The sequence below is a fragment of the Heloderma suspectum genome, chromosome 1 (assembly GCF_057233095.1).
Source record: "Heloderma suspectum isolate Gila_16-S chromosome 1, 16-S_ref, whole genome shotgun sequence".
Taxonomy (NCBI): domain Eukaryota; kingdom Metazoa; phylum Chordata; class Lepidosauria; order Squamata; family Helodermatidae; genus Heloderma; species Heloderma suspectum.
Genome location: NC_139458.1, coordinates 338435775 through 338457373, shown reverse-complemented (window position 1 = coordinate 338457373; position 21599 = coordinate 338435775). Strand labels below are relative to the sequence as shown.

Genomic DNA, 21599 nt, shown 5'->3' with positions numbered 1-21599 from the left:
ATAAAGTGCAGCCTGGCACAGTTTTTCCTTTAGGCAGATTACAGATTCCCATTCTCATTAAATGCCTGAAGAACTATAATCAAATAAGGATCATAGTCGTCTGAAAACCCAGGAAAGCAACTGTGGTAGCACTGGCAGTAATTTAATGATCCGTGCTGTATAAACACCAACACATGGCAGTAGTTTTGTTACATCTTAGATTGATAGGATTTTAACTATTTGCTCCTTTTCCTTCCCAGTTGGGTTGAATCCAGGGTAAACCTTCCATCTGCAGGAGGCTTCTGATCCAATGGAGGAATCCCACTGGTGGAAAGGTGGGAGTGGAGGCGGTCTTCATCAATACCCCCTCACCCTGCAATTCTCTATGCCCTCTCCCCAAAATCTACTCTGGAGCAGGGGAGATGGTGCTTGGGGCTAATTGACAAAGATCGCTCCCCCCCTTTCCTCCAGCAGAAGCAATCTTAGCAGAACTTCACTCAAGAAATGCTCCCACCAGTGGAAAAGAAGCTGGATCCAACCCGTTGTTTGTAATGCCAAATACAGCATGAAACTTGACATTATCTGGGAGTTCTATTAGTGTGAGCTCAGCTGGTTAAGCAACTGATGTTTCACTCCGTAATATAGACAGCGGGGATAGTATTTGTTTGGTTTTATGGTTGAATGAATAAATTTGTGTGGTTGAATGAATGAATAAAATGAATGAATAAAATATTCTCAAAGGCCTTTTAAATTGCTATATAAAATTGTATTTGTGCGTTTTAGTCATTATATCTCTGAAGCATAGGACAGTTTTCTGAGGGAGGGTTGAATTTTCTCCCACTGGCCCTCCATGGACTGGATGACATCATTGGGGGTGGCCACATCCACTGATGTCATTGACCCACCCATTTCGTCTTTCCCCATGTTGGGAGAGGTATGGAGTTCTCTCAGAATAGATAAAGGGACTTGGCTGGTAACGGGAGGAGTAGCTGCTTCTCCCAACATCATCCAAGTCCCTGGCTTTGCATGGCGCACCCAATCCCCATGGGGCACCATGCCAAAGAACTTGGCTGGCATGGGGAAGAGCAGCCATTCATCCAAGGGCCAGCCAATTCCGTGGCTTCCCTGGTTGCAGGCCAGATTAGCCCTGCGGGATTAGCCCTGGATTTTGTTACAGTTTTATGACTATGTTGTAGACAATCTGGGTGGAGTTTTTTTGGAAGAGTGGGGTAATAATAATGATATCTATAATGATAAAAGTTCACACCCTTCAGAGTTATATCTGCAGTGGTCACAGTCTAGCTAAATTTAAGTACTTTTTAATCTATTGATTTCAATGGGAAAGTTATGCATGTCTCTTAAATCCATTGATTTCAACTGGTGAAATTTTAATAAATTTGACTGGATTTTGATGACACCTTACGTCCATTTTTTAAACCGGGGGGGGGGGGGTGTTGAAATCAGTATGTGAAATGGTGTTTTCTTTGAGATTACTATACCCTATAAATAGGGTATAAACTCTATCCTAAGGGGTGCTCTATTTAATATGTTCACAGCCCTTGGGAAATCCTGAGTTATATTTAGTTAAATCAGAAACAGCAAAGAGTGTTGTGGCACTTTAAAGACTAACACATGTATTGTGTCACAAGCTTTTATGGACTCTAATCCACTTCATCAGATGCACAAAGTATTATTGAGAGTTTCAGGTATATATACAGTACGCGTGGTTGGACGGGGTGTGCAGGGATTATAAACTAAGGGTTTGAGATCTCCAGATCTCTTCATCAGGCAAGTTGTTCCAAAAAAGCAGGCTGAAAAGATCTCAAAAGCTTGCACATCAAAGATATTACACTATATGGATTTTGGATTGTTTTTTGAATGGTCAAATATAGTTGCCTTTTTTGTTGTTGTTTACTGTTAATAATATGATTGCCCCTGCAGTTTCTCTCTCTCTCTCTCACACACACGCACGCACACGTGAAATTCTTGATTATGCATGCTTAATGCATCTGATGAAGTGGACTGTAATCATGAAAGCTTATGCCACAATACATTTGTTAGTCATTTAAGACTAACAATACATTTGTTAGTCTTTAAGATGCCACAAAATCCATCATTGTTTTTACTGCAACAGACTAATACGGCTATCCATCTGGTTTTAGTTACATATCTACTGTCTAGTCATCATTGTTCCTTATCTGCAGATTTTTTCCATTTACAAAATTGTAGGGCTGTGTATTCACTTTGGATAAAGCCCAAATCTAGAACCAAAGGAGACTGCTTCTGAGAGCTTTGGGCTTTTTCCAAACTGAAGGGGGGTTTCTCCAAAGTAGGTTGCTCTCAAAGCTTCTGACCCACTCCAGTAGGATACAAACATCTCATACAAGTCAGTGGAAAACTGTTACATTTTCTCACAACCTCTCCATACAAGGAAAATGCCAGGGAGGGAGAAAGAATTGGAAGGAGGTATACTTTTGCAACTGGTAACTCCAGCTTTTCCGCCAGGGAATAACTTTACCAGGACTCTCCAACCATGGTGCTTCAAGGAAGGATGTAGAAGGAACTTCATCATGAGCTGCTTTTCCAGTGTTTTCACCAAATTTTGTGACTGTGTGTCTGTGGCAGCAGAGGCAGCAGCAATGCTCAGGGCTTCTAGGAATGGTTTGAGAGCCAGCACTATCAGGGTGGTGCCTGTTCCCACTCCTGCCTGTTCAGTGGGTGGCTGCTGTTCTGGCACTAACTCTTCAGAGTGGAGTTGTGGAATGTGGAGTTGCACTAGGTCCACACACCTGAGTCGAGCTCCCCCAGCACTTTCTCCCTGGCTCCGTGGTGCAGTGGAGGGCAGGCACCCCTTCCTGCTAAAGGTGGTGATTCCTGCTGGAAATGTATAATTGGACTGCCACTGGCAGTGTAGTTGGGGGGAGCAGGGAAGAGAACTGATCTTGCCACTGTGCCTGCCTCTTCTCTCATTGCTCTTAATGTAAAATCACTGTGATGAATTGGACTTAACGCTCTGAAACAAAGACTGAGAATGACACCCCCTCTCAGCCTGAAAGAATATTGGGGGTGGGAGGGCTCTGGAGGCTTTAAAAGTAGGGTTTTAAAAGCTTCGTTGCACCAAGCACTCCTCTAACACTGTGACTTGGTTCCCACATAATGGCAACCAGGCAATGTGCCCACCGCTTCTGCTTTACAGCACAACCCATGATCGGTTCCTTCGTAGGTTGTGCAGCATGACCACTGGGTTGTTTAGGGGCCAGACAACCCAGCGCTTAACCCATCGTTTGTTGTTGAGTTAATGGCTGGGTTTAGCCCCTATACAACCCAGAGGTCCAGGTTCGAATGTTGTGTTACACAACCGATGAAGGAGCCGATCATGAGTTGTGTTGTAAAGCAGAAGTTGGGTTGTTTTTACATGTGAAGAGCCCCTGTGTGTATGAGTGCATATGTAAATAACACAACAAGGTACACAGCAGTTGCCCACAAAAGAGGGGAAAGTAATCCCTTAAAAAAAACAAAAACATCCCAAACGTTAAAGGCTCCTCTTCAACTGTATTATATAGTGTGAACAAGCTCTGTAGTATACACTTTCATATGCGTTAAAAAAACCTTAAGGTTTAAAGGTACCTAGCACAGAAACCCCTGCACCTCTTTATCAGAAATATTATAGGCTTAATCCACTCAGAAGGTGCTACTAGGCCTGCAAATTTCATTCAATTCTGTCAGTGGTGTGTGTGTTTTTAAGTTGTAGTTGTTCATTTTTCATCATAATCAATGGGAAGTCATAGGAAGCTTCAGATTTCAGAACTGAGGTTCCACTTCACACAAAGGAGGTCCTGCCCAAAGTGCTCCAAGGTGAAGTGACCCACGATCCAAAGCAGGATCCAAATCTAATCTTGTCTTCTGTGCATACCCCTGAAGGATTGTCCCTGGGGATCTTTCCATTGGCAGGTGTGATACAGATTGTGTAACATTAGTGTGTAGGAAGGATACATTAACCTTCTCTCTGTAAGCCCTTAAATGGAGGTTATATATCTTCCCAAATACAACATTTGAAAAACAAAGTGCATATTTCTTTAGGAGGAAGCACTTTGGATCCACATTTTAATAAAACTTGAATACAACATCTGGGAGCATTCAAAATATCCTAGGGCAAGTTGAAGTTTTTAATCTATTATTTCCTAAAGCTTACCTCAGCTAAAGGAAGTTTGATGGGGCTTTTTGGAGAGCTCATAAATATCTTTTTAAAAGAATCATAATGAGAATAGCAATAATAATCACCACGATGACTCATCACTGAGTAACAAGAGCCACTCCTACCCTTGAGGTAGAACACACTGCCTCTACAATGTTGCTACTCTACAAATCCTCATATCAGGGAAAGAAGAGCCAAGAATAGGCTCAAACTTGCCCCTCCTGCATGGCAGCACTGAGAAATGATAACTAGGTAAATCCACTAGTTTTCTGGTTTAAGAGCCAACCTAGAAGTATGGTGGCTGATCTGTGCGTTTAAACACGGGTCAGCTTCAATCACTGGTGTTCTTAACAGCAAAAGGGATGTGTGGGTGAGGGGCGTGCAGACTTCCCCACTTGCCTGCGGCTTATGTTCCTTCAGCCCCTTTCAACAAGTATACCTGGCTCACTTCCATTATCATAGACTAGCTGAGGGTAAAGTGCCTTGGTGGGGATAAGCTGCAGGAACTACACTGTGGACAAGGGGAGGGTTCTGCATCCCTCATCTCTCCAACCTTTTCTTGTGAAGATAAGACTCTGCCTCCTCATTTTCTACATGTGCAGATTGAACCACTGATTTGCGCCATTGTGTCTAGTTTATACGTAACTCAATCATAGTGTTCTCTTCTAAATTAGAGCATGTGTATGCGCTATTACCAAATACTAGCTGCTATTGTAATTGTAATGTTTGTAAGAACTGCAATATAGCCGTTTGTCAACTGGAAATAGGACATTGCGTGAGACACTGGAAAACTGCTAAAGTACAATGAGCATAGCACGTAAAGAGCACCAGTACACAATTTAGCCAAATATTTCCAGGTGATACATTTCACTTAATGAAAATATTTTTCTATCTGAGACCAGCATTGTCACAGGGTTGTATCCAGAAAGCCCCTTATGTGGGTGAAAGGCATTTCCACTCATGCAAGGGATGGTCTCCAATTTCCGTCTGTTTCCCCCTTCAGCATCAGCCACACCATACCACACCCCACACTGTTCCAGAGGGTCCCCTTACCCTCAGTAATGGCTCTGGGGCATGTGCAAGAGGCTGCGGCAGCAGTAAGAGAGCACCATTGCATAAGTGGAATTCTACTCACAGTTCTCTGCACCTGGATTTTGCCCACTGTGCCTGTTACAATTTATCAGAAAAAAGAATGATTTGCGTATGGGTTGTCATTGAATTGTGGCTTCTTGTTATACGCAAACCTGCACTATGGTTTAACTATGGGTTGTTAACCATGAACAACACAGAAAGAGAACCCATAGCTTGTTTTGGGGTTGTGACCTTTGGGTTGTTCACAGTGAACAATCCGTTAAACCATAGTGCAGGGTTCGCACGTAATGACAACCCATGATTCAACAACAACGCTTACTCAACCTGAACTCTTAGTTGTTGTTACATGCAAACCAGGTCAGTGACCTGGTTCACACGTAATGACAAGCCATGGTTTAATTAACCATGGTTTGTTGAATAGTGGGTTGTCATTATGTGTGAACCCAGATCTCTGGGTTAACTGTGTTCTTAACCACAAACCCATGAAGAGAACCCATGGTTTGTTCTTGGGTCATGAACTCTGGGTTATTGAAATCATGGGTTGTTGTTACATGTGAACCCAGAATCATGGCTTCTTCTTCCAGGCTACAGAGGCAGTGTGCAAGAGTGGTAAAAACAAACAATCCAGCCTCTTTACATGCCAGCACTGCAGTGCCACAAAGGCAGTTGAGATACAGGGAGTGAGTGGACAAAGGGGGAGGAAGACAAAGAACCCAGGGACTAAGAAAATAAACCATAGTTCTGTCATCTGCCAGACAAACCCTGGGTAGGGCAACACCATGGTTAAAATAAACGATGAATTAGCATTACATACGAACCAGGTCAACGTTGGCTTCTTAGTGCAAGGTTTGCATGGAAAGACAACCCACAATTCAACGACAACCCACAATTCAACCCATACTCTGGTTGTAATTATATGTGAACCAGGTCTTTGGAAAAAATGGTAGGGAAGGATTACTCATTGCACAAAATAGATTAGTAACAACTATGGCTATGTCCAACTTGCTTACTAGCGAGCGTTTGGTGCAGTCCCCAAACACTACTGAACCAAAACCCTAACCATGTTGTTATGGTTTATGCAGGGCTCTTTCAGAAATGGAATTATACCATATAGAGCCTGCAAAATAGCAGTGCTTGATTGATAGTTCACATTGTCTACAGTTTTGCACACAGCTTGCTTAAAATCCCATTGATGTCAGTGGGATTTTAAGCTGCCTGCAATAGATGAGATAGCAGCCACTGTTTTCAGTTTGTGATGTCAATCAACATCATTTGTATTTACACCACTTATATTTTTATTATATCTTTGCTGTATCTTTGCTTGCATAGGCAGCCACCCATTGTGATACAATATATGACTGAGGAGCATAGATTCTCGAATGATGTCTTACTAATGCAATCCATTAATGCTAAATTTCTTCTAGAATGCTGAGTTTACAGCTGCATCATATACCAAAGGAGACACTAGTTCAATTCCCTGTCGAGAAACAGTAAGTGCTGTACAGTTGTTAAATCTTGTTGTTCTAGTGTGTGTTTCTTTTACAGTAGTTTAGCTTATAATTAATTCTTAAGTGACCTTACATTCTTTGCTACTAGTTTTAGGAACATATCAGCTCCAAATATATCAAAAGTAATCCAAAGCCAAGATACAAGTTTCTTCAATTTTTTTGGTCTTTATTTCAAATCCTAAGAAAAATAGCAAGTTTTTAAGCACTCTTGAAAAATGCAGTGCATAAAGTTGGTCCTAGGATTAATCGGAGGTCTTCCAGTATTTAATAAGATTCTGGAATCTAGCCAAATTGCAAGAGATTTCTATGGTTTCACTTCAGTAATGAATATTTCTAGCAATGCTTCATCATGAGCTAAAGCATCACCCAACAGTTCCTAACACTTTTAACACTGGGTTAAGTGGCATTATTTAAAATAAAGTTTACCAGATTATCATCAATTGTATAATCTAATAGAATTATGAAAACAGTGTTGTATCCTGCTAAATTATTTCTTCTATATCAATTACATTGGGTGGTATCCAATGTTTACACTGTGTGTACAGAAGGAGAGTTGTGCTCACAGAAAGATGTCTTCCCTGAATGGAGCAAAAATCATTGGATATCACCAGCCATTCATGAAGTGAGCAAACAAGCAAATATTTCTTGTCACTGAACTTTTGGATTCTGTTTTTTTAAATAGTAAACCGATGCAAAGCATTATATTCTACCAGTAATGGTAATAAGATTTTTAAAGGCCCTGTGGATAAAGACAACATATATAACATGCCCTATGCATTCTGTTGAATATTTATTCAAATTGATTTTCAATTTAACGTTAAGTGCCCTTAGGTATTGTGGTTACCACCCAAGAGTTCTTAACATTTGATATAGTGATTAGGTGACATTATTTAAAATAGGCCTTACGTGACTATTATCATGTCGGTTCCATCTTCATCGATCTTTGCTGTGTAGTTTATTTTTACAACAATACAGATGATCTGTATAGAGGCCAAAAGCTGTGAATAAGCAAAAGGTATTGAGCAAGGTTGCATGTCATGGCAGCAGTTCCTAAGCCGTTTAACGCAGGAATTGCAGGTATGAGCAGGGCGCAGGTCATTTCTGCATTTCACTAACAGCCCAGGTTTATTTTTGGGTTAACTCTGAGTTGTTTAATCCATAAACAACCCAGAGTTTCTGGGTTTGCATGTCATGAAACCACCCAGGAATGGGGCACTCCTGGGGCGTTAATTAAAAGTGGAAATGCTTGCAATTCCTGGGTTAAAAAACCCAGGAATTGCTGCTGTGAAATGAGAACCGGGTCATTTTGCCTTTCTCCAGCTACACGCAAGGAACCATTGCATAGTGTTTGCTTTACGTTGTACCATAAGTGAAGTTATCCACTTTGCACAAAGGAGCCTATTATTACCATGACACCAAGAAGTTACATAAATAAATGTGGATTTTCAGTTATGCTAGATAGCGGAAATACTCAGTGGTCAGTGTGAACACCTCCCAGAATCCTGGCAACACACAGGACAGTGGTGGAACCAGAAAAAAAAATGGGCAAAGACAGAAGGGACAAAGTACATTTCAGGAAGCTTTGTCCCACATTAGATTTCTGGAAGAGCAATAACAATATTTTTTACATTAATACTCCCATGCTAAACATACATTCTCTGAAGTAAGGCCTATTGATTTTAACAATGTTAAGTTTCAAGTAAGCATGCTTAGAATTGCAGCCTTATTTTCATTCCCAGTTCAGTTAAAATTTGTCTGTGAAAAATGTCTTTATTCAAGAAACCTCAGGAGTCCAGAAATGGGGAGGGGGAGGTGAACTACTTGTGCGGGGTGGGGCAGTTGTCCCCCACCTCAGCCCCACTTTGTGTCATTAATGCAGATGAGTCATCAAAACTGAGTGGTCCAAATGCTCTATAAGATTTTCCTTCTAGTATGTTCTTTTTTGTTCTGTATGTACCTCCATACAGACAAGCTGACAAATAATGTAAACTCTAAAAGTGGTATAAGAATTCTAAGAAAGTAAATGTATCAAACTTTATTTGCTTATAAAACTAACAGCTGCTGTTGTTGTTTTTTTAAGCTAATCTTGGTGCCTTTGAATGTTCTTAACCCTTTCTAGAATCCCACAACCCCTTTATCTTGCTTCTCCTGCTGTGTTCCCACCAGCCCCAAAACCTGAGACAGCCTCAGCTTTCACCCAAGTGTAGCTTTGGTTACAGCAACATTTCTATTAGAGGAAGTGAATGTTGGCCTTTTCTCTCTGTGGTACAGTTGTGATAAAGCTGTGGTGGTCTTATCTCTCTTTTAGGTAGTGGCTCTTTATGACTACACTGCGCATCGATCAGATGAGCTAACCATCCACTGCAGTGACATTATCCAAGTGTTATACAAAGATAATGATAACTGGTGGTTTGGCAGCCTGGTGAATGGACAGCAAGGCTATTTTCCAGCCAATTATGTGGTTGGTGAAAGTACGTATAATGCTTCTTCTTGCTATGTTATGCCTGTGGGGGCTTAACTGATTATCAAAGATAAGCCATTCTGTGCCTAAATGTGTTTGTGTGTGCAGCACACATGGTATATATCATAATCATTAAAGTAAGTGTAAATGTGTAAATAGCATGAGAATGCGTCATATTGACCAAGAAACAAGATATAACTGCCTTACATTATTTACTCTAACCTAGCATTGTCTGTTCTGGCTGACAGCAGCTTTCCAGGGTTTCAAGGCAAAAGGTTTCCCAGCCTTGCTGACCTCAATCTTTTAACTGGAGATGTTGGGGATCAAAGCTGCTCATTCAAAGCATGCACTCCACTGAGTATTTGTATTGTCTGAAAACTGAGGACAGGATGTATACTCTGCTTACTTTTAAAAAAATCAGAAATATCAAGCACCACCTGAAGAGGCATTCCCCTCTTTTCTCTCACATAGGAAGAAATGTCTTTTCTAAGATTATGCTTGCTACAAAATGCATTATCTAAAAACAAAGAAAGCATGCTTCTTGCTTCATAAATATAGTTTTCTTGTATGCATATTTATCTAAATTTAAATCAATAGATTCATTAGCTAAAACTCATATGATTTTTAAATTAAGCAATTGTATGTGTGTGTGCTGCTATGTGTCTTTAATATTCTGCCTTTATAATCAAGGGGAGGAGCAAAAAACTATGCCGGCCACAAAGCCCTGCCCCCAGTCACTAAAAATCCTATTTAGCCTCTGCTATCTTTGAAGAGTTTATCCATACACCTTCAAGTCTCTCTGTACTCGTAAGGAGTAAAACATTGCTTGAAAGAACGGGAAACAGAGTGTCCAGTTTAAAATGCAAATGGTGATCAGTGAATCTCTACTGTAAGAAAATAATGCTAAGAAACAGCTTTAAAGTTGGCAGCATCAAGAGTCTTTGTCATCATTGTTTATACTGTTTTACCTGGAGAGAAGAGCTCAATTCTCCTGTTTTCTTGTAAAAAATGTTTTAACCTGATTGATTATTTGCGCAATTAGCAAAAATAACCACAATAACAGTTCTCCATAACACTGAATATCTGGAAGGGTAGGCCTTCTGTGTTGTGGTCAGGAATTGTATGATTTCCATCTTTGTCCAAGGTGTTGATCTGCTTTAAGTGTGGCTGCTGTAAATGGAATTTACTGATTTTCTTATCAACTTTCTCCGTCAAATGTGAGGGAGCAAGTTAAGCACAAATGCAATACAGACATGACTGTCTCAGCACAATCCCTATAGATCGGGTGATGTCTCTTCTCTTGCAAAGTCCTCATATTATTAATCACTAAGAACTGTACCCACTGATGATGTTAGAACTAGTTGCCACACCAGAGGGCACCCTATGCAAAAGTCCATCTAGGAAATGTCCATCTATGAATTATTTCTAGTAAGTGCTGTTCATACACCTCTAAATGTCTAATAGCCCATGTGATGAACCCTTTAAAGGAGGCATGTATCTGAAAACATGTGGTGAGCACACAGCTGAGACTGAGAGTCAGTAGTTGGCTACGTGTTTCTCCATATTTTGCAGTGTCCCTTTCAAATGTTAGAATCATATAGATGTGTGGAGAGATGATAGACCCTTCTTTCTGTATATATGCAACAGCCCTTGGAGTGCTACAAAAATCAATACTGAAATGGATATATTGAGTAATATCTTTAAAAATGTACTGAAGCAGGCAGTGGAGGAACAGACCCAAGAATATTATGAATTGAATTAGGTGATCTCTTGAGTGCTGTTTAAGCTTTCTTGTTCAGTGACATGATTCATTTTCAGCACAATATGAAGAACAGCTGTCTCCAGGATTAGCAGAAGATTCTGCTCCTCTTCTATCCATTGACCGGGCGGAAGCAGCATCACCAACAATACCTGGGGTAACTATCTGGGAGGAAGGGCATGTGCCATACGTATGCAAGATGGATGGCATTTTCCATTTCTTGTGGTAAAAGTTTAATTGCCAAGTGCTTCCAGCAGATGTTAATTTTAATGCATGGATTTGCTTGGGTTCAGCCATTCTCAGGCAGTGCAAGCCTGGGGGTTACTATATCCACAAAATACACTCCGTATATATTGGGAAAAATTTAATATGGCAGAAAGGGAGAGATGAAGTTTAACTGAGATAAAATTATTGTTACAAATTATGTGGCTTTATTATTCAGTAAACATGTCAAAAATGGTAATAAAATGAAGACTGAGATAGATGATTTATTTTCTCTCTGATTTCAGCTTCACAAAGGTTTGTTATGTTGGCCAGTAATACATGTGGTTACAGTCCAGATGACTATGCAGAGAGTGCCCTGTGTATTGTGGGACACGAGGAAGCCCCTATGCACACAGAGAGGCTCGTGAGCCACTTGTGGACAGAAATATTTGTGTTTGGAAAAACTGCTTTAACCCAACTCAGCCCATGGGATAGAAAGGGATATAAACCTACCAAAGAAAGAAAGGGGTCTGTGGATTGCAAACTAAGGAATACTTTTACTTCTATAGAATCTTACACTAATTTGAACTTGAACTTCTCCATCCTACAACCTGTCATCCTGAGGCTGCTCAGACTTCTCTTCAAGTGCTAATTACATAACAAAAACATGCACATTAATTGCATTCAAGCAATTAACATCATGTATAGTTTGGCCCTCAGTGCACATTCCCTTGAACCCAGATAGTTTCCTGCATTTAAATAAATTGAGGGCAGGAAGGACACCTCCATGTAGAAGTATGTAATCATCCGAGTGAATTCTCCCACCATAAATTGAGGGGTGGATTCCCAGGTGGTGCAATGGAGAGCTGGAGTTTTGGTGAGACATAACTGGGGCTTCTGGCCCAGCCATGGCACTCCCATATATTGAGGGAAGAAAGCCTTTCCATCCCTGCCCCCTCTGGCTGGCATCATGCCATGGAGTTTCCCATTCTAGGAGCAAAGTACATGGGTCTCTGGATTGGGGTGGTGACATTATTTTATTTATTAGAACATTTTTACCCAACCTTTCCGATGACTATGCATCATTCAAGGTGTCATATATAAGTTAAAAATACAGTATCATAATAAAATCACAGCTGTGTAATCACACATACTTCAGTCAGCTCACCTCCAAATGGCAGTTAGAAACTGAGCAGATCTCTCATGCTGGACCAAACTGGAATAGTCTTAACTGGTACAACCTCAATGATTGTAGCCAGTCTATAAGATGAAAAAGGATAAGTATGCCCACCATTTGCTCACTCATTTATTTTGTTTGTGCCAGTACAGTTGCATTTAGAATGTTTTAATTTTTCTTGATGTGTGTGTGTCTGCATTTAAGTTTTGCACTAATTAGCAGTCCTATATCCCCCACCCCACCCAAAAAGTGCTAGCAGAGAATATCAGATGCTACCTGACTTCTGAGTGTAACTTCAATCAAATATGTAGCATTTTATTTTATAATGGCCAGACTGGATTGCTAACATGGCTAAACATGAACATGGCTATAAATGCAGTGTTGCGGCCACAATCCATAGAACATCATAACAAATTCCACATGCCCAGCAGCAGTTTTGGAATTTAACAGCTACCCCACCTCTGCACCATATGACCAGTTAGGGGCATTTTGAAACGTGGGGGTGTTTTTGAAACCTGGAGGAGTTTATGAAGTAGTTTTAATATCACATGAGAGAAGCTGCTGTTTAAGAAAAAACAAACACATTCAGGTCCCTTGGGTACACCTAAAGGGGCTCTCTCTGGATTGTAGACTGAATATATATAACGTGAGGGTGTTTCAGAAAGTAATAGCAGTTTTGATACATAGTGTGGGCAGCTGTTTTGCCATTACTTTCTAAAATGGTCCTATATATTTTATATGATAGGAAGCCTTTCTTCTAACAAACAGGTGAGAGGAATCATTTTGCAGTTGTATCGGTCCAGAACATCCTTGCTATCCCACTTCAGAAAATGCGAAGTAAAAGTGAACATTTTGCATACTGCATACATATCGTACCTTGATGCTTTCCTACTAGATATGAACCCATATCATCTATGTCCAGCATTAGATTCACTAATCATACTTGCTCATTTTCCTCTATATGGACTAGTAGAATGAAGTAGTTTAAAACCATGCAGGTTGTCTCACTTTGGTTTCAAATACAGCAACTATTCTTCACCTTTTAAACAAACGTGTTTAAGAGTGCTTACGATAAAAAGAGAATTTTACAAAAACCCTAAAAGGATAGGGTTATTATCCTAGCAGGATAATAAAACAGTTTAAGGAGCAATCCTAAGTCTCGTCTCCCCCACACACCTCAAGGCTGGTTGAGGAGGCAGAGGAAGTGGCACAAGTACCACTCCACTGACAGAGAGGGAGGCCTGCCAGCAGGTTGCTAGTTACTCCCTGGAGCCCCCATCCCCACCCGGTACATAGATGAACTGACAACAGTGTTCTTGCCAGCAGTAGAGCCCAAAATGGTGTTCTGCAGGCATGTTGAGGATGTGCTTGGATCTGCAGGATCCAAACTTCCTTCATTTCTCTGGCACTCCCACAGATTAGGCACAAAACTATGCCAAACCTGGAGCTGGCATTAATTCCCTCCTGCTATGGTCAATAGGAGTAGGGGAGAAACAACTGATTACCGGTGCAAAACAAAAAGAAAAACACACACACCACCACTTTTCTGCCCTGGTTACACTGAGCCGGCAAGGGTATTGATACAGTAGACTGTCTTGTTACAGATCTCCTTCCCGCCACAACCCTGCCTTAGCTACCCACCCACCATATTTCTGAGCCTCAGAATATGAGCAAAGTTTTCAGGCAGGCTCATACAGACAGATGTCTTGTTCCAAAGCTAGAACTAGAATCTAGATCTAGTTATAGATTAAGGCAATCATGATCTATAACTGATATACATCATAGCACTAAGATGGAATGTGTAAGGTCTGAATGAGTTTCATCATACCATAAGTTCTTAGAAAATTTTTATAGCAGTGAAATTGGTAGTTGGTGTATGATAATTTGTATGTTCTCTAATTTCTGAAAACAGATGTATTTACCTTTAAAAATACTTTGATACCACATATAACTAATATTTTTAAATATTCAGTGCTAGCAAGAGCAATTTTTAGGTTTTCACTATTATCCCCTCATAATGAAAAATGTTGCTATTCCATTGTCAATAACATTTGAAGACAAATGTAATCTTTATTGAAGACTCACTCAAGCATAGATTCATAGCTCTGCGTGTGTTTGTTTTTTTCTAAACACACCTGAACATTTCAAGGGGTTTTTAAAGCTGTGGAACTGTTTCCTCCTTTTTAACCACATATGGTGAGAATTTCATGGGTGACAGATCTTCTATATGAAGCGAGGTATATTCTCTCATCATTCAGGAAGCCCGTGGCTTTTTCATTGTACACATGTTGACCCCGTTTTCTTTCTCCCTTTTTCCCCTTTCTCCCTTACTGATTACAGTTTTTCCCTTTTGCAGATGTCAGCCGTCATCAGCAAATTAGGAGACCAAAGATTTATTTCAGAGAATGACACAGACTACCTGGCCACACAGTAAGCCATCAGTGGTTTGTTTTGTTCCAGGAATAAGCCCATTTGGGGCCTGCCTACTCTGCATTTGGTCACACTCACTTTGCCTTGGCCATACCCACAGATGGAATGCATCCCCTCATCCCTTTCCTAGATTGGAATTAGGCCCACTGGCTTAAAAAGATTCCACACCCCTGCTTTATATTTGTCCTTGAAAATCTGAAAACTATTCTGTTCCTATTTGGGGTTCTTCTGAGAGAGCAATCAGAAAATTGTCATAGGCTCCTTGTTCAAAGTATGCATTCACTTCCAGACTACTCCTTTTGAAGATCATGTTAACTTTAGACATAGTTTTCTTCCTCTTGTATTGGTGTGTCCCAGTATCAGCCCTTAGCTACATATATGGAAACCAGTTGTTGGGAAGGAAGGAAACCCAGTGTAAACAGCTGTAGGCTGATAAATCTCTAATTCAGTCTTTTACCTACTTTCCTCATAGAGGTACAAAGAGGAAAACACAGAAGAAAGGCGTACAAATGGATGAAAAAGAATATAAGGCAGGTGTAATTACACTTGACAACTTTCCATCTAACGATATTGAGGATAAACCTAAGAAAAACATGATGAAGAGGAAGAAAAGGGCCGTAAAAACCGCAAGTGGAACATCAAATGATGCGTTCCAGCTGGACTCTCCTAATGTGTAGGGTCCGTTTTGTTCTTGGATGCTAATTTAAGGGATAAAAAGTAGTATGGAAAACTATGGAATTACTGTTTGTTCTGGAATGATGATCTCACTTTTTTGAGAACATGAAGTATTGTTAAATACATAGATTACTGCAAACCAGTAGAGAGTTATCATGGAGAGGAGAGGCGGAGGAGCCAAGGGGAAGAACATGTACTGAATGTTCCACTGAAACTCAAAATGAGTTAAAGCATCAAGCATGACTTAAGTATTTTTTGACAGTAGAAAGTACTTGGAAACATCTTACTATCTAAACTAATAAAATATTCAGGGTTTTGATGGGTCTGTTGAGATGAAGTGGTCTAAGAATACTTTGTTCAAAGCTGTAGAGTACCATCATGGGTAAAGGCAGCACAACTGCCTTTAAAGTTGATTGTACTCTATACATTAAAGGAAAGCAGCTTAATTGGGACATTGCTGGCTTTGGTACAAATAAAGTAGCACAGCATTTTGTGCTTAGTTGTGACAACTCTGAAGGAATAAGACCTAGCCACTCTTTTATTCTTCTGGCTACATATATACTTAGGACTACAATCTTACATACTGCTGTGCATCTGCAAATGAGAAGAAATTATAATAAATCTGAATCTCTATATGAGTAAATAGCAGCTACCATAACTAAGAGGTGCAATCAGTAACTTTTTGTATGTTGATTTCTAAAATGAAAACTTTTCATATATTACTAATACAAAAGGTTTTTGCAAAATTCTGTTTTGCTGCACTGAAAGCAGCATTGTGAAATTCATTCTACTTTTTTTTTTTAGCAGCTGTTTGACATCAATATGTGGGTGGGGTAATGTTTTGTGTAGTATGTTTATGCTGAGGTGTAACTGTTTTTAAATTAAAGAGCATTAAGTTGTGAATGATTTACTAATGATGATTTCCGGTAGCTTTATTTATAATCCTCTCATGTATATGTGTTGACTGTGGGTGTCCAGGTTATTTATACTGTGTTAGGAAATTCTGCCCCCTTCCTTTCTGAAGCAATAAATAACATAAAATTAGAAACCATTTTTTTTAGTAGTCATGGCATTTGATTCCATTAAAAAAAAAGAAGTGAGAATAACCATGTCAACCACTGATGTGCAAAATAACACCCAGATGCAAAGGATTAATTTCAAATACTATAGTATCATCCCTGCATGTGTTTAGCAGGCGTAGAAATGTGTAAACATATTTATCTGCATAAAACTTCTTTTTCCTTAAAAAAAAACAACAACACTTTTACAATGTGTTTTTCACTAGCCCAGTCTGGATACAACTCGGGCATGCGTAACTGAGACCAGATCTGATTCCACCAGCTAAGGTGTAGTTAGCAAACCAGCCAAAGCTAGAAAATGGATTAGAACACCTGTATACAGATCAGTCAGATCCCCAGTCAATAGCACTTCCATCTTGTCTGGATTAAGTTCAGTTTGTCAGGTCAGAATTGTCCCCAGACACTGGTTCAGAGTTCCCACAGCCTCCCTAGGATCAGAGGATGAAAATTAGAGGTAGAGCTGCAGTTACACAGCAGCACCTTTCATCCTTGTATTGTGTGATCAGCAATACTTGATACACTTAGGGCGCAATCCAATGGGAATAGGCGGCCACCTCCGAACTCAGAGGCAACCGCCTATCCAATGCAAGGCAAGAGAAGCACGGAGGGGATTGTTCCCTCCGTGCTTCTCCTGCCCTGCATTTGTGGCTAGACAACCGATTTTGGCTGTGTAGACGCGGGAAGGCAGAGCGGGGGAGGAGGCTGCCAGATGACACATAGGATGTGTCATACCAGCATTTCTGCCTTCCCCGCCCTGGAACACCCCATTTTGGCCGCTCCACACTCCTCTTTGGAGTGCGGGGCTGTTCCGTGCTGCCTGCGAAGCAGCGCGGAAGGGGGGAAGGTCAGTCCCCCAGGAACTGACCTTGGAGCGCAGATTCCCTCTCCAGTCCTTAACCAAAGAAGACTCCTCCAGGAAAGTCACCAAGAATCCTTCCCTTGATAAAGACTTACATCAAAACGCATTGGGAACATAACCAGTGTAGCTGTCCACTTTTTTTATTCTGGTCTCTAGTCTCACAGCTATTTCTGTCAATCCCTACTGATAGTGGGGGACAAGATGGAACCCTGCAGCACCCTGTGTAATCCAAAGGCCACATGGTGGAACAGATCCACTATTATGGAACAACCTTCCATAATAGTGGCAGACCAGAACTGCCATAAAACAGTCCTCCCAGACCATCTAATACAATTTTATTCCCAGTCCCTTTTGATGCCACTGTTGAGAGGTGGACCTCTCAACAAAGGTGCTGAGAGATCCACGATAATTAACAGTATCGCACTCTCCCATCCACCGACCAGTGTAGGCCATTACCAGGACAACCAAGGCTGTTTCAGTCCCAAAGCTAGTCTGGAACCTAGAATGGAATACGTCTAGGTAATTGCTTTCATCCAGAAATACCTGGTATTGAGATGCCTCTATACACAAGTAACATACATTCTTTAGAATACCAGATGATCGTAAAATAATAGAAATTAATGTCTTGTTCCCTCACTACATTGTAAGAACGCCACATTTCTCACTCCTCTGCCTACTTAATATTCTTGCCCTCTGCCCTGTCAGTATTCCACCTGCTACTTTTTGGTGATGTTCACATTTCATTTCTTTTTTTTCACCCCTTTAAACAAAATCTCTGGTCATCTTCATTATTTAAAAGTAGCAAGTCAAAACATGGCACCATGCTACATATCGGGGCGAGCCAAGAAGAAGCCAACATCTTGATGCTTGTTTGGAAGGCATTGTTAAACTGTTAATTTGACATTGTGGACACTGAAGTTAGAAATAACACTTCACATAAACACCATAGTGATGTGGTAGCTGTGTAATCAAAGGCACAGCACCTCCTTTCATGCTTGCAAACTGGGGCTCCAATTATGTTCACTGCTCTGAAGCTGAATAGAGCTGCTTTGCCACACTTTCCAAATTGAGAGCGGAGAGGGAGCTGCAGTCTCTTGTAAGGCACTGTTCCAAATAACAATTAAGGAGAGAAATCAGATAAAAGACCCAACATGAAGATTTATGAAGCTGAAAACAGACTCCTAAAAATGGTGTTGTTGCTATTGTCATTATGACAAAGGTGTGGGTTTTATTTGCATTCATCCTTCCTCCCAACTCATGGGAGTTAGATTTTTCTACTGCTTTGCATTCTTTAGGTGCAGAATTAATAGCTATCTGTCATACTTTGTTACATTAAGTGTACAGAAATGTGTTGAACAAAACAGCATGTAAATAATTTTCAGTGCTTAAAGTGGGCATTAAAATCCTGATAATAAGACTCTTTCACCTAAAAATGAGTAAATGTTAGCATGTTACAAAAACTCTTGTTTTGTCATTTTTCTGTTCTTTCCAGAAATTTAGCCAACAAACTCTAAATAAAACTCCATTACCATTTCAAAGAGAAGATACATTTTCAAAAACAGCTATGTGGGACTTCTGTTGGGGAATGTGGAGGACTGCTCATTTCTTTTCTGCATAAAAGTATTTTTCACCACAGAAGTATGTTTTCCAAAGGATCACTCTGTCAACAGATTGTGTGTGAGTGAGAGAGAGAGATGGGGCGGGGGGGTTGAGTAGATTTAGTATATAGAAGTGAATCTGACAATCCCTCTTTTGTCACAACTGTGTTTCAGCTCCTCTGTTGAAGCCTGAAGTGCAAGTGACTATCTCCTTATGGTCTTGGTATGGTCCTGCAGTTCATAAGATTGGAATCTTTGTGTTTTATCAAAATTAACTTTATACTTATCTATAGAACTTGCATGTTGCAAGCATGGATAATTTCCTGGCTGCCACTCAAAATCCTCCCCTCTCACAATAGAAGGCTTATTAAAGTATATTAATGGGAATCCCCACATACGTGTTATTTCACTGCCAGTCACATTCTTAGCTGCCACTGCATATCCCATGTGGAACATTTATAATGTTAAATTCCTTTATTTATTGAAAATTTGTTTGTTTGTTTATTTATTTATTTATTGTTTATTGCATTTATATCCCGACTTTTTCCTCTTTCAAGGAACCCAAAGCAGCTTACATTATCCTCCCCCTCTCCATTTTATCCTCACAACAACAACCCTGTGAGGTGGGTTGGGCTGAGAGTCTGTGACTGGCCCAAAGTCACCCAGTGAGCTTCCATGGCTGAGTGGGGACTGGAACCCAGATCTCCCAGCTCCCAGTCCACCACACTCACCACTATACCACACTGGCTCCCAGCTTTAAAAAAGTGCTCTGATTAAAGGAAATAATGTTATATTCCAAAGCAAACACTTACATGTCTTTCTAATGGAATTACAAAAACCAGTTCACAAACATGAACTTGGCATTGCGTGATGTAGGCTGCAATCGTTCGCGCACTTACCTGGGAGTAACCCAACTGAATACAATAGGACTTACCTCTGAGTAAACATGCATAGGAATGTACTGTTATTGGATAATATTCTTCTGGCCTGAAAGATTAGTCACTAAATGTGGAAGTTTTCTGAAAATTCCTGGCCTCGCTAGAGTCAAAGAACTACATTCAGAATAAAGTATGGTAGATTATATGGGCATAGCACACAAGGAAGTTCTAAAGCATGAGTTCCTTTGACGCATACTCGAACTGTGCAAAAGCCTAGTGAATGTAATTTATTTATTTATTGCATTTATATCCCGCCTTTTTTCCTCTTGCAAGGAACCCAAGGCGGCTTACATTATCCTCCTCTCCGTTTTATCCTCACAACAACAACCCTGTGAGGTAGGTTGGGCTGAGAGTCTGTGACTGGCCCAAAGTCACCCAGTGAGCTTCCATGGCCAAGTGGGGACTAGAACCAGGATCTCCCAGCTCCCAGTGTATGCTGTATGTACATTAATAAGGTTTGGAGGCTTAACATAATCTGCTAAGTAGAGGACCTGATTTTCTCCCTTTTTTCAATCTCTTAATTTATATCCTAGCAATCAAAAGGGGAAAAATGCCCTTGAAGTGACTTTTAAAGTCTGCCTGGGTTTTTTTTCCCTTAAGAGCTGCTGATTTTAACATGTATAAATGTTTTAGCAAAGGCACAGTGAACAGCATAACTCGTCATCTCTCACAACCATCATGTTGCATTTGGGTATTGCCTTAAAAGTATTTTAAGGAACAGACATCACAGATCAGAAGCAGGGTACTTGTAGCATCACTTAATTCAAAAGGCAAAAGGGGATGGATCACAATCAGACAAGGGCTAATGAGAATGTAGAGGAACATGACAATTGAGAGTCTCCATTGACTAGCAGACTAAAAGTCCGCCGGCTGGACCCAATTGTCTGTGGAAGAATTGAATGTCAGGATCATTTAGGGTTAACAATGGTCCAATACAAGTAAAAGCAGACAGCTATGAAAAAGAGCCGGCATGGTAGCCATTCTGCAGAGACCAGGGATACAAACTTGATAATGAGGCACTGCATTCACCACATCTTTCTGCTCTAATTACTAAGGTGAATAGGAAATATTTAATCTAAGGCGGGAAGAGGATAAAGCCAAAAAAAAACTTGTTTTGTAAACACAAATAGAATATTCTTTAAAGAAACCTTTGCGAATATATATGGAATTGCTGTAATCAAACCCTGCAGTAACTACAACTTACCTTAGCAGGGGCCATGCCATTTATGAACGATTTGCGGTGCAGTAAGTAACCAACTGGAGTTTTGTTATAGAAGAGGAAACTGTTCAGTAGGCAACTGTTCAAAATGACAATTGCTTTTAAGTAAGCAGATACAATTCTTAAATTTTAACCTGTATTTTAGTGACTGATTAAAAAAAATAGCTTCTGCTAGTAAGAGCTGATATCAGCCTTTTTAAATAAACTTTGTATAGTCTAAAAAATAACTTTTTTATGTTAGGGCACATGATTTACAAAACAGAATGGCTTTTAAACATATTGGTACCAAAATATATCTGAGAGATGGTAAGTCCAAAGAAAAGTAGTAGCTGGTTATTAACAGGCAAGAAAACATTAACTTCCAGTTCAGCTACTTCATTTACAATGCATAGAAGAAAGTAATTTGGGAATGTGCCACATCAATTC

The 21599-nt window shown here is 40.2% G+C and overlaps 1 protein-coding gene across 7 annotated transcripts in view; it reads left to right on the top strand.

Moving 5' to 3' along the window:
* Positions 1-19025, top strand: part of AHI1 (Abelson helper integration site 1) — a 129457-nt gene extending 110432 nt beyond the window's left edge. For 5 of the 7 annotated variants that reach the window (XM_084827604.1, XM_084827601.1, XM_084827605.1 and 2 more), the window contains exons 21-25: positions 6691-6756; positions 9083-9245; positions 11054-11151; positions 14732-14805; positions 15278-19025. In XM_084827604.1, coding sequence (XP_084683730.1) covers positions 6691-6756; positions 9083-9245; positions 11054-11151; positions 14732-14805; positions 15278-15482 — 606 coding nt within the window. In that variant the 3' untranslated portion in view covers positions 15483-19025. The other 2 variants (XM_084827607.1, XM_084827608.1) reach the window with 2 other exon arrangements.
* The last annotated feature ends 2574 nt before the right edge of the window (positions 19026-21599 follow it).